At 39.6% G+C, this 13,221-nt stretch overlaps 1 protein-coding gene across 1 annotated transcript; it reads right to left on the reverse strand.

The window, feature by feature from the left end:
- Window positions 1-2,164: 2,164 nt before the first annotated feature.
- On the reverse strand, window positions 2,165-4,963 carry LOC118349692. The gene is made up of 2 exons (XM_035695224.1): window positions 3,030-4,963; window positions 2,165-2,801 (listed from the first exon to the last, which is right to left on the reverse strand). Exons 1-2 carry the CDS (start codon window positions 4,961-4,963, stop codon window positions 2,165-2,167), a joined length of 2,571 nt encoding a protein of 856 aa, XP_035551117.1.
- Window positions 4,964-13,221: the final 8,258 nt, after the last annotated feature.

The following is a 13,221-nucleotide window of genomic DNA, read 5'->3' on the forward strand; positions in this document are numbered from 1 at the left end:
AACACTACAGCAATCAATCTCTTCCAATACACAGATCCGTCAACAAAAGAATGAGTCTCTCGTACACGAAACTATGATCAAATGCAAGATTCCACTCGTGAATTTTGACAGGGAATTTTCGAGGAATTCCCAACCTCCAAATTGAATTAAACTCCAATGAACAATCAATGCCATTACAACTGGTTTGCTCTGGTTTTATACCCGCAGAGCATGAAGATGGCCTTAAACGACCATGACTGACTCATAAAACGCACACTACAACCCTTAAGGCAAAACTCACCGTTTCACTTAAGGCTCAAAACACACAATCATGCAAATTAAATGACACTACACAATTAAACTAAGTACACCGTTTCACTTAAGTAACTAACTTCCCTCTTTTATTCAAAAAGTCGTTATAACAGCAACCCCTTCAGTTCCAAGCCATCGCTTCTCCCGCATCCTGAGATGCTCCTCCTTCAACAGCAACCCCGTATTCCCTTTCTTCCTCTTCAAGACCTAGCCCCCAAGCACCCGTGACAATCTCCTCCTCTTCAAGGCCTTGCCCCCAAGGCACCCGTGACCTTCACAAGACCGTGCCTATCAAGTGAGGATAGATAGACCTTAACTTGTATAACAGTTCCCAAGAATTATCCTCCACTGCAGCTCCCACCCATTTGATCAAGACTTCAGTGACAGCATGACCTGCTATCTTCTTCATACGCCTTTCCAGAATCTGTTCAGGCTCAGGTTGGACAGCACCCTCTCCATCAACTGGAGGCAAGGTGGGTAAAGGGGTAATTTGATCCCCTAGTTTCTTTTTAAGGCAAGAAACATGGAAAACTGGATGAATTTTTGATGTAGGAGGCAAACTCAACTTGTAAGCAACTGTCCCAATTTTCTGAATGACTTGAAAGGGACCATAATATCGAGGAGCAAGCTTCATGTTATGTCTCATGGCTACTGATTTTTGTCTATAAGGTTGAAGTTTGAGAAACACCCAATCACCCTCCACAAAAGATCTCTCGGATCTCCCCTTGTCAGCATAGACCTTCATTCTATTCTGAGCTTTGTTTAAGTTCTCTTTCAACAAGGATAAGACTTGCTCACGATTCCTCAAGTGTTGATCTACTGCTTCATTAGTAGTGGTACCAGCTACATAAGACAGTAATCTTGGTGGAGGCATTCCATACAAGGCTTGAAATGGAGTAATCCCTGCAGAGGTATGCACCGAGGTATTGTAATGCCATTCAGCCATAGGAAGCCAAGTAGTCCAACTCTTGGGTTTAGAAGCACTATAAGCCCTTAAGTAAGCTTCAACAGCCTTGTTCAAAGCTTCAGCTTGACCATCAGATTGAGGATGGTAAGCTGAGCTCATAGTCAAGGTTGTGCCCTGCATCTTGAAGAGTTCTTGCCAAAACAAACTTGTGAACACCACATCACGATCGGAGACAATTGTTTTAGGTAACCCATGAAGCTTGAAAACTCCAGAAAAAAATATCTCTGCCACCTTAGCTGCAGTGTATGGATGAGCTAAGGAAAAGAAATGACCAAACTTGGTCAATCTATCCACCACTGTAAGAATAACAGTGCTTCCATTAGAACTTGGGAGGCCCTCAATAAAATCCATGGCAATATCGAGCCAAGGGTTCTGAGGAATGGGCAAGGGTTGAAGTAAACCTGCTGGCAGCACATTTTCTGACTTGTTAACTTGACAGACTTGACACTCCTTAACTAATTTCCTGATATCCCTCCTCATGCCAGGCCAAAAAAAATCCATTCTAGCTCTGTGTAAGGTTTTATGGTAGCCCACATGGCCTGCCACTGGGCTGTAATGGATGTATTGCAATACCTTCTTCTGAAATGATGAACCAGGAACAATCATCAATCTGCCCTTTCTGAGTAAAAGACCTTGTTGCAAGGAGAATGCTTTTGGAACTTGTCCCCCTTTCTCTAGAGCCGCAATGATCTGAAGAATGTGGGGTGATTCTGAGTAACTTTGCTTCAATTCAGTAATCCAAACAGGAGTAGGGAATGAAATGAGTGCTAAAACAGCAGAATCCTCCTCCATCTTTCTTGAAAGTGCATCAGCTACCTTGTTATCTTTACCTCTTTTGTACTCAACTTGAAAATCATATCCCATGAGCTTAGAGATCCATTTGTGTTGTGCTTCTGTGGCTACCTTCTACTCCAACAAGTGCTTCAAAGCTTGCTGGTCAGTTTTAATCTTAAAAGGCTGACCAAGCAAGTAAGGCCTATATTTCCCAAGTGCACTTACAAGTGCTAAAAGTTCTTTCTCATAGGTTGATAAGAGGAGAGCTTTACCCTTGAGAGCCTTACTAAAATAGGCTATGGGCTGGCTGTTTTGCATCAACACAGCTCCCAACCCTACTCCAGAAGCATCACATTCAATGAGAAATGCTTGAGAGAAATCTGGCAGCTTCAGGACTGGAGGGTGAGCTACAGCATGCTTAAGTTGCAAAAAAGCCTTCTCAGCCTCTTCACCCCACACAAAGGAATTCTTCTTCAATAACATGGTCAATGGGGCAGCTATTGAACCATAACCTTTGATAAGTTTCCTATAATAACCAGTTAAGCCTAAAAACCCTCGCAAGGCCTTCACTGTTTTAGGAACAGGCCACTCGATCATGGCTGAAATTTTGGAAGGGTCTGCTCTTACACCTTCTGCAGAAATTATATGGCCTAAGTAGTCAACTTCCATAACCCCAAACTTACACTTAGACTTCTTGGCAAACAAAGTCTGCTGCTGTAAAACAGATAACACTGTTTTCAAATGTTCCAAATGCTGAAATAAATCTTGGCTGTAAACCAAGATATCATCAAAGAAAACCAAGACAAACTTACAAAAGAAAGGTTTAAAGATATGATTCATTAAACCTTGAAAGGTGGCTGGTGCATTAGTAAGCCCAAAGGGCATTACTAAGAACTCATAATGGCCTTCATGAGTTCTAAAGGCTGTCTTAGGAATGTCATCTTCCCTTACTCGTATTTGGTGATAACCTGATCTTAAATCAAGTTTAGAAAAATACCTTGCCCTATACAACTCATCCAAGAGCTCATCTATCACAGGGATTGGAAACTTGTCCTTAACAGTTTCTTGATTGAGAGCTCTATAGTCCATGCACATCCTCCATGTGCCATCAACTATCTTTACCAAGAGAACAGGTGAAGAAAATGGATTTTGGCTTGGTCGAATCACCCCATTTAACAACAAATCTTTAACAATTTTTTCTATTTCTGTTTTTTGGTAATGGGGGTACCTATAAGGTCTCACAGAAATTGGAGGAGTTCCTTCCTTCAAGATAATTCGATGGTCAAAGGCTCGAGGAGGAGGCAACCCAACTGGTTCCTCGAATACAGACTGAAACTGGTTTACTACCTCTTCAACTGCTGGTAGAGTCTGTGTTGGCTCCAACTTAGGCTGAACTGCTACAAGTTGCAGAAGCCAACCTTGCTGACCAATGAAGGAAGATTTAAGCATGCGAATCCCAGCATCAACCTGAACCTGTCCAGACAACAACCCTTGCAGAAACAGTTGCTGACCAGCAATCTCAAACTGCATAGACATATTTGTAAAATCCCATTGAATAGGACCCAATGTTTTAAGCCATTGAACCCCTAAAACAATGTCACAGCCTCCAAGAGTCAGAACATGGAAAGGAACTAGAAACTTAGTTCCTTGGACCTTAATCATTTCCTCACATTTGCCTTGGCTGACTATGCTAGTACCATCAGCTACTTTCACCTGAAGGGCTCCATCTTCCATTACCCGCAACTTTGTTGCTTCTACCACCAAGGGATCTAGGAAGTTGTGAGTACTTCCTGAGTCTACAAGGATCTCAACAGAAAATGAGCCTATGGTACCCAGGAGCTTCATGGCATTACTGTTGATGCAACCAGAAATGGCATGAATCGAGACTTCAAGTTCCTCCACCCCCTTCAGAACCAGTTCTTTAGAACTCTGTAGAGATTGAGGCACCACTTCATCCTCATTATCAATTTCCTCTTGCATATCACTAGGTTCCCCATGCAAGAAATAAACCCTCGGATTTTTACATACATGATTAGGATTCCACTTTTCCTCACAATGGAAACATAGGCCTTTTTTTCTCTTTTCATCCATATGAGATGAATTCACCCTTCTCATAGGAAACACATTCTTTGGAGCATTATTGGCAAGATCAGTCATCCCCACACTATTAAGAGGCCATTTCTCAGCAAAATGGCTATTTTGTCTCCAAGACTTTCTTGAGGATAGCACATGTTCCTCCTGCAGCTTAGCCAGGCTAAATGCAGCTCCAAGGTTTAGTGGATTAAACATCTTGACAGGTATTTGAATGTCATCCTTGAGTCCACTAATAAAGCAGCTCATCTTATGTTTGTCAGACAAGCCTTTGAGCCTATTGGACAAGGCCTCAAATTGTGATGTATACAAACTAACAGAAGTAGTTTGTCTTAATCTGGTTAAGGCCTCCATTGGATCATCAAATGCTGAAGGTCCGAACCTTCCTTGCATTGCTACCACTAAGGTCTCCCATGAATTAAACTGTCCTGATTCAAAGGCACTTTGGTACCACACCAATGCCTCACCTTCCATATGGTGCGAAGCCACCATTAATTTCTGATGGAAGGGTACTTGAAAACAATCAAAGTGTTGATTGGCCTTAAAGGTCCACCCTGCAGGATCACGGCCACTAAAGTGTGGAAAGTCCAACCTAATATTTCTCTGAAAAACTCCTCGCTCCTCATGATTCCTAGTATCATTAGACACTTCTCTATCTCTACGAGACATAACATTTACAGAATCAACTACAGATTTCAACAGATCTGAAACTTGTTCTAACCTTTCAGTTATTCCAGAAATTGCTTGTTGATTCTGTTCTAGTTGCTGCTGCATCATTCCCTGCTGCCTTTGAGATTCCTCAAATTGAACTTTCAATGTTGCGCGCGTCCCTTCCGCCATTAGCTTGCTACTGCAAGGATCGACTACTACTGATACCACTTGTAATGTATCTGCTTTAGCAAGAACACTACAGCAATCAATCTCTTCCAATACACAGATCCGTCAACAAAAGAATGAGTCTCTTGTACACGAAACTATGATCAAATGCAAGATTCCACTCGTGAATCTTGACAGGGAATTTTCGAGGAATTCCCAACCTCCAAATTGAATTAAACTCCAATGAACAATCAATGCCATTACAACTGGTTTGCTCTGGTTTTATACCCGCAGAGCATGAAGATGGCCTTAAACGACCATGACTGACTCATAAAACGCACACTACAACCCTTAAGGCAAAACTCACCGTTTCACTTAAGGCTCAAAACACACAATCATGCAAATTAAACGACACTACACAATTAAACTAAAGTGCACCGTTTCACTTAAGTAACTAACTTCCCTCTTTTATTCAAAAAGTTGTTATAACAGCAACCCCTTCAGTTCCAAGCCATCGCTTCTCCCGCATCCTGAGATGCTCCTCCTTCAACAGCAACCCCGTATTCCCTTTCTTCCTCTTCAAGACCTAGCCCCCAAGCACCCGTGACAATATAATAATAAATTTATTTGCATGACCGTTAGTTTTTAAACAATCAGAGGAAAACTAAACGCAAGCAATGGATCCGATTGACCTAAAACTGAAAAGTCCACATTCAATGAAAAAGAAATATGCAGAGATCATGTGTCGGTGGCTCACTAATTTAGAGTCTTTCGTGTTAATTAATGGAAACAAGTGGTGCGTAGGAATTTTCTTTTCTCCTGTCTCTCGGGAATCATTTTCTAGTTATATCCGAGCTAACCCGCGATACGGAAAAAGAATATAAAATTTTTATGCATCTACCTTCTGATCAAAACAAAATTTAAAGTACATATTAGGTTAATTACATTTTATCCTCTCGAACTTTTACTCAATTTATAATATATCTCTAAAACTAATAATTGCATTAAAGTGGACCCTCAAACTTTTAAAACTTTCCAATTCTCCCATTCCGTCTACCATCACCGTTAAATCTAACAAAAATTCACTGCACGTGCTGCTCATGTGCATAACATTCACTGTAAATATGTAATTTTCATCTAATTTAGTATTATTGACTATATAAAATATAAAATAATATATTCTATCAATTAATAATAAATCATAAATCATTAAATAATTTTTTTATTAATTTATATATGGTTAATGAATATCAAATAATTTCATTGTGTACATAGATTATTCATACTTACTTGCAACTTAGGTATAAAATAATTTTATATATGGTCAATGATTAATGATTTATTATTAATTGCTAGCAATGAATTAGATGAAAATTAGATCTTTGCAGTGAATTTTCTTTAGATGAAAATTGATAGCAACTTTGTATCATGCTATCAATGATAATAAATTAGATAAAAATTACATCTTTGCAGTGAATTTTCATTAGATTTGGCGCTACTGGTAGACAGAATGGGGGATCGGAAAATTTTGAAAGTTGGAGGGTCCACTTTCTTGCAATTATTAGTTTCGGAGGCATATTGTGAATTGAGTAAAAGTTCGAGGGGCAAAGTATAATTAACCCTATTATATACTAAGGAAATTAGTTGTAAAATACTTAGTGATCTAATCAAACTTCCTTAAGCATTTTAAATGTAAGTTCTTATACTTAAAATAAATCCCACACAAAGTAAGTTTAATATAAAAATAAAATCAAGCCTAACATCGAACTAGCCAAATTACAAGGGTGTAACAGCCCGCTAGAAATTCATTGGTGGAATTTCTATTGACTTTAGGAATCTCGTAAAAACTCCATAAGTTTTTATGAATCGACCAATCGCATAGGTTTTAATCTATCAACATAGTTAGTGTTATCACTCACTATGGTGCTAGAAATATGAGTTTTATTTATTTGAGATAGTTAGAAGTGTCAGAATGCATTATGGTCCACGCCATTAGACTCAGTGGATTATTTAGAATTTTATGGCGCAATATCCTATTTTCATAATTCTGGACGAAACGTCTGTTGAAAATTGTGAAATTATTTTTAGGGGCACTTCGAGGTTGAATTTCGGTAAAAGATTTTCACTGTAGGTTAATATGAATATTTAGGAATTTTTAGTACTAAGTTTATGATTCACTTTTTCGAAGTGAATAGTAACCTCGGTAAGCGCACCAATTGCAGTGTTTCGAAATCACAGTGTGGAATGTCCAAATTGGATTAGAGAAGTTTTATTTGGACACTTGGCAAGATCTTAGCCACACTTAGTGAATAATATTAGACACTTGGCACCATGAGGAATGTTTGTTGGATTTGAAGGAATCAAGGTGTGAGATCATGCCACTTAAGCAAAACCTTGTTTCATCTGCTCAACCAAATTGTGCCAGACCAAAGAGGTTTTCAATCCTAGTGAAACCCTAAATGGTGGGAATCCAATTGAAAGCCCAAAAGCTTTGTTGAAATCGAAACCCTAAACGGTTTCCCCAAAACCCTAAAGTTGGCCTCTAAACCCTTTCTAATCCGATTTCTAGTATTGTGTTTAATCACTTGATTAAATCACTTCCACATGCTATTAATCCTTCAAATTTGTGTTAGAACATCATTATCCAACCTTGTTAACCTTGAAAAATTGATTGGACCAAGTGATATTGGATTTGGGCTTGATAGCAACCCAAACCCTCTTTAAACCCCAAATTTTAGGCCCATTCGGTTTAGGCCCACTAAGGCCCACGAATTTGGTCACCATAGGATTGCTTCATGGCTAAGTTTTGTACCCCCACTTGGCTGGCCAGATCTGTACAAGAAGGTCCTAGAAGGTTCTAGAAAGACAAAGCAAAAGGGCCACCTCACTCTTTCACTCTCACACTCCTCCTTGAGAAAAGATCTTGGTCTGATTTTTATGAGAAGAAAAGGCCAACACTCAACCATTCATTCAGTCCTATCACTTTACATAGCTTGTGTAAGAAGCTCTTCAGTCCACTTCCCACGAAAAGCAGCTCTCCTTTACACTTTTCCTTCATAGAACACAAAAGACACTCTCGGACAGTTTTTCGTACCTCTTTTGAATGCCTGTTTCGAAGCTTTTGTAAGTGTTTCCTAGCAACGTTTCCTTCATGAAAGTTCTTTCTTTTGGAGTCTAGTTTACGTGGATAACTTATTCGTTCCATTTGGAGATCATTTGATTGGTCAAAAGTTGTTTAGATCCCGGAAAGGTCATTCTGGGCGATAAACTGGAGAGTGTGTTATATTTTGGAGTTTTTGACCAAGCTAATGAATAGATCTTGGTCCGAAATTTTTATGGAGTACTGTTAACATGTGTATATGATTATTGGTTGAGGATTTGTTGCATGATTAAAAGTTTTGGTGAAATATTTTCTTAGGTCTAGAAACTTAGAAACTGGAAGAGGAAAAACAGTTTCTGTTTTGAGAAAGTTTAAATCTTTTATGGTTTAATCTTATTCCAATGGCTTTGATATTTTTATTGGAAGATCCTAAGCATCTTATATACATGTTAGAATGTTATTTTGAAGATATTTGATGTTAGTTTCGAACATATGAAATTTTATGGAAGGAGATATTCGGTTAGGCCAAAGTGATGATGTTCTTGGCTAAATTTATGTTTTGGTTGATGTTTACCCATGTGATCTTGAGTTTGAAGCTTGGATCTGTTTTAGGACACATTTTTGAACCATGTGATGTTTTGGTTTGAAGATCACTTCTTTATAAGTCATGGATCAAGAGGTTGATCAAAACAAGTTAGAAACAAAATTCTGTTTTGAACTTTGAAGAGAAACCAAAAAGTTTCAAGTATGGTTTTAGTGATTTTGATGACTTTTGTTCATGATTCAAAACATGATTGTTTTTAAGAATATGTTATGAGTGTGGTAGAAGAAAAATTTTGGTTTAATCATGAGTTTCGAGATTTGAAAGAATTACAACAAAAAGCAAAGGAAATAGCCTTTGTAAGTTTCGGCCATATAGAGTTTTGATGGTTGTGTTTAGTTTTAAATTTTTATGAATTGATATTTGAGTTTAGGACAAAATTTACATAAGGTATGTAAATTTTGGTGATTTTTGAAGTTATGATGCAAAATCCTTAAGTTAGGGGTAAAATGGTCATTTTCCCACATGTAGAGGGTAAAATGGTAATTTTACTCTAAGTTGATATTTTTCCATATTCCTAATTGTTAGTGATTAAGTTCTAATTTTTAGAAATCACTACTTTCAGTTTCCCGTGATCGCACTTGAGTTTTGTCTCGAAGCGCGAAGATCGAGGTAAGTTAGCTTTTAACTTACTATCAATTTAATGTGTATGTGTGATAAGTAAGGGAACTAAATTGTATGTATGCATGTTATCATATGTGCCATGCCAAGTCATTACATATTTCTCTGTTACACAAAATTTATTCTGTCATGAATTATTAATCTGTTACACAAGATATTCTGTCACGTATTGCTATACATGCTATACATTGCAAGTATGTCATGTTAAGTTAAGTATGCCATCTGTTACATGTATTTCTTGTCATGTAATATTCATTGTCACATGTTACGCCACGTTAAGAAATGTTGTCTGTTATATGGTATGCCATGTTACGAAATGTTGCATGTTACATGTATGACATGTTATGAAATGTTCTCTGTTACATTTATGTCTCGAAGTATGTCATGTCTGTCGTCCTACGTTCATGTCACGTTATGTTACGTCAAGATTTCTGTCTTTTATGTCACGTTCATGTTACGTCACGTTACGAAATGTCATGTCTGCCAGTTAAGTCATTCATGTCAATCACGACCCTAAGCGCTAGGATGGGGTAATATCCTAGTGGAACTCCTTTGTTCACGCTGGAGTGTCTAAATAGGTGTGAAATTCCCTGGGTTGACGAAGTACAGTCAACAGGTTGCGAATGGGGCCTAATTAGCTGGTCACCGGAGCGCGCCAGGCACTAACGCCGATGGTGCCACACATTATGTTATGTGTGTCCACAGCAAGTGTGGCACAAACAGATAAGTCATGGGGCCACAACAACTGTGGAGCATGAAGTATGGGGCCACAACAACTGTGGAGCATACACTACGTGAGACACAGCAATTGTGACACGTAGAATACGTGGGGCCACAACAACTGTGGAGTACGTATTAACGCACTCACAGCTGGTATAGAAACCTGTGATGTGATGCGGTAATCGGCAGGGACACACGGCTCAAGGGGACCTGTGTAGCACCCATATGGTCATGTTAATGATTAAGTCTATTGAATAAGATTCCAAGTTCAAGTCATGTTTCACGTTATGTTATATTCAAGTTTACGTTCACGCAATCATGGTAATCCCATGAGACAAGAATATGTTCCAAGTTCATGTTATGTTATGTTCACATTTACGTTATGTTCCAAGTTCACATTTATGTTATGTCATGCTCAAGTTCAAGTTCAAATTATGCATGTTCACGTTCATGCTATGTTTCAAGTCCATGTTATGTTCCAAGCTCACATTCATGTTATGTTTCAAGTCACGTTCATGCTAAGCTTCAGTTTCAGTTTAAGTTATGCCAGTTATGTTATGTTGTATGTCAAGTTATGCTATGATTACTTACGATTTGATTATGCATTCATGCTTTTACTGCCATGCATGCATCATTAACCTGTGTGGAAGTTTCCTGTTAACTTGCTGAGATTTGTAATCAAATCTCACTGTGGTAGTCCCAACTACCATTCCCCCCGAATGGTAGATTTTGTTACAGGATCTGAAGGAGAATCGGGAATCGACCAACTGGAAATGGTCGACTAAGCGACGATGCGATGTAGGTGTTAATACAGTAGTTACCTCAGATTACTACTTGTATTTGTAGAGTTCAATCTCCATCACTCTTTTGATCACAACCATATGGATTAATATTGTGATCTCAGTTGTTTAGTATGTCATTATGTATGAAGTATGTTTTAAGTATTTGGGATATTTCGGTTTGGTGCATAGTATTGCTAAAAAGAAAAATTATCCGCTGCGAATATTGCATAATGCTAGATGCATGTTAGGAATATTGCATCTTATATGTCATGAACGGGGGCAGGTAACCTTGTGTTGCATGTCTCGACGCTTCAAATGTCCGTCCGATCCCAAGCGGAATTTGGGGGCGTCACAAAGGGCGTTTGGGGTTTAAACATAGATGCATAGACTTTTTGGGAAGGCAGAAAATAAAAGGAGTCTAAAAATAACCCCACAAGACTAAACCATGTAACAAAGTGGAGAGTTCCATATTGAGGGAGAGATAAGAGAGCGGCGAACTGGTGGCTAGGCTGAGGTCGAAGGTGGTGAGCGAGGAAACAAAGCACGGGGAGGGAGAGAGAGAGAGAGAGAGCAGTGGCTTAACGGTGGTGAAAAAATAGTAGTGAGTGCTCCCGATGGGGGAACTACTCTATTTTGGGGAGAGGAAATGGGGGCCTCTTGGACGTGCGATGGTGGCTTGGGGTGCATGGTGCGGGGTGGCAGTGGTGTGGAGTTCCCGGCATGAAGCAGTGGCTAGAACTGAGGGACATGGGAGAGGCTTGCATGGTGATGGTGCGGGCGCTGGAAGACTATTGGTGTGGGAGGCGTGAGGCAGTGGTCCTCCTCTGGGATGCTTGTGGCAAAGCAAAGGCATGACAGTAGCGTGCGGTTGTGAAACCGTTTGCAGTGGGGTCTTACTTCCTTTGGTCGTGCTCTATTTTGAGGACTAAAAACAGATCATTCATTTTGGTTTATAGAGGGTGGTGCAAGGCAGTGGAGCATAGTGGGGCTTTTCCATGGTGCTTTTGCTTCGGACAATGAGATGTGGGGCACAACTGTTGTTATGATTCTTGATAACTAATGAAATTTAACTCTCTAAATATCTTTGGCAATTTGAGGTGCCAAGGGCTTCCTTACTCATAGTTTGAGACTAAAAAAAAGATTCTTCCTTACCTCATTTAGCAAACTTACAAAATATTAAATAGGACTACAAACAAAACAACCCACTTCCTACACGTTGGCTCAACCCAAAAGCATGACCCACGTTCTATTAACTGACCACATAAAATAGAAATTGGACTCAGTCAAGGCTACAACCCACGACTCTAACCCAACATAAATCAACAAATATTAAATAGACTAAAATACCCACACTTAGTAAAGGAAATTACAATAAAGACACTGTCTCCCTTAAGACACTTCCCTATTCCTTCGGAACCCTAGCCACCCACATAACATGCTCCCGTCCTTAGGAAACCTTGTCCTCAAGGATGGAAAATCGCCTCCATAGAACCTCAAGGTCTTCCCATGTTGCATCCTCATCGCCCATTCCCTTCCATTGCACCAACACTTCAACTCCGGCCCTTCAACCCAGTGTAAGTAGCCTTCTCTGCAGTATTTGCTCTGGTTTTGCTGCCGAAGCTCCTTCGGATGTCATGATGGGAAGGGTTTGCACGAGTTGAACAGCAACTCCAAGCTTTCTCCTTAAACATGAAGCGCAAAATATTGGGTAAATGAGGGAGTCCGATGGCAACTGAAGCTCGTATGCGACCTTCCTAATACGCCTTATAATCTTGAAAGGCCCATAGTATATGGGCGAGATCTTGAGATTCCTACTCATGGAAGTGGATGTAATCTTGAAAGGCCCATAGTATTTCATTTTAGCTTCTTGCAGATTTTCTTTAACCAGTGCAGCTATGTAGTCTCTAGTTTGTACCTCTTCCTCAACAGCTTGGATCTTTGCGGCTCCTCCTTCATATGGTAATGAATGTGGGGGTGGTTGTCCATATAGAGCTTCATACAGTGAGACCTTTGTTGAGGAGTGAGTTGAGGTATTAATGAGAACTCAGCCAAAGGTAACAATCGTAACCAATCTTTGGGTCTGTCACTAGAGAAGCACCTTAAATAACACGCAAGTGTCTTGTTCATGGCCTCTGCTTATCCATCAGTCTCTGGGTGATAGGCTGAATTCAACAATAGCTCAGTACCAATTAGCCTGAATAACTCCTTCAAAAACTGACTTGTAAATACTGAATCTTTGTCACTGACGATGGTAAGCGGCAACCCATGCAACTTAAACACGTTATCCAAGAAAACCCTTGCTACAATCAAGGCTGTATAAGGGTGATTAATAACCATGAAATGAGCAAACTTACATAGCCTGAGGGGGGTAACCCCTCAATGAAATCCATGCTAATATCTTCCCAATTTTTTGAAGGAGTTGGCAAAGGTTGAAGCAACCCCACTGGATGGATGGCTT

The sequence above is a fragment of the Juglans regia genome, chromosome 10 (genome assembly GCF_001411555.2).
Source record: "Juglans regia cultivar Chandler chromosome 10, Walnut 2.0, whole genome shotgun sequence".
Lineage (NCBI taxonomy): Eukaryota > Viridiplantae > Streptophyta > Magnoliopsida > Fagales > Juglandaceae > Juglans > Juglans regia.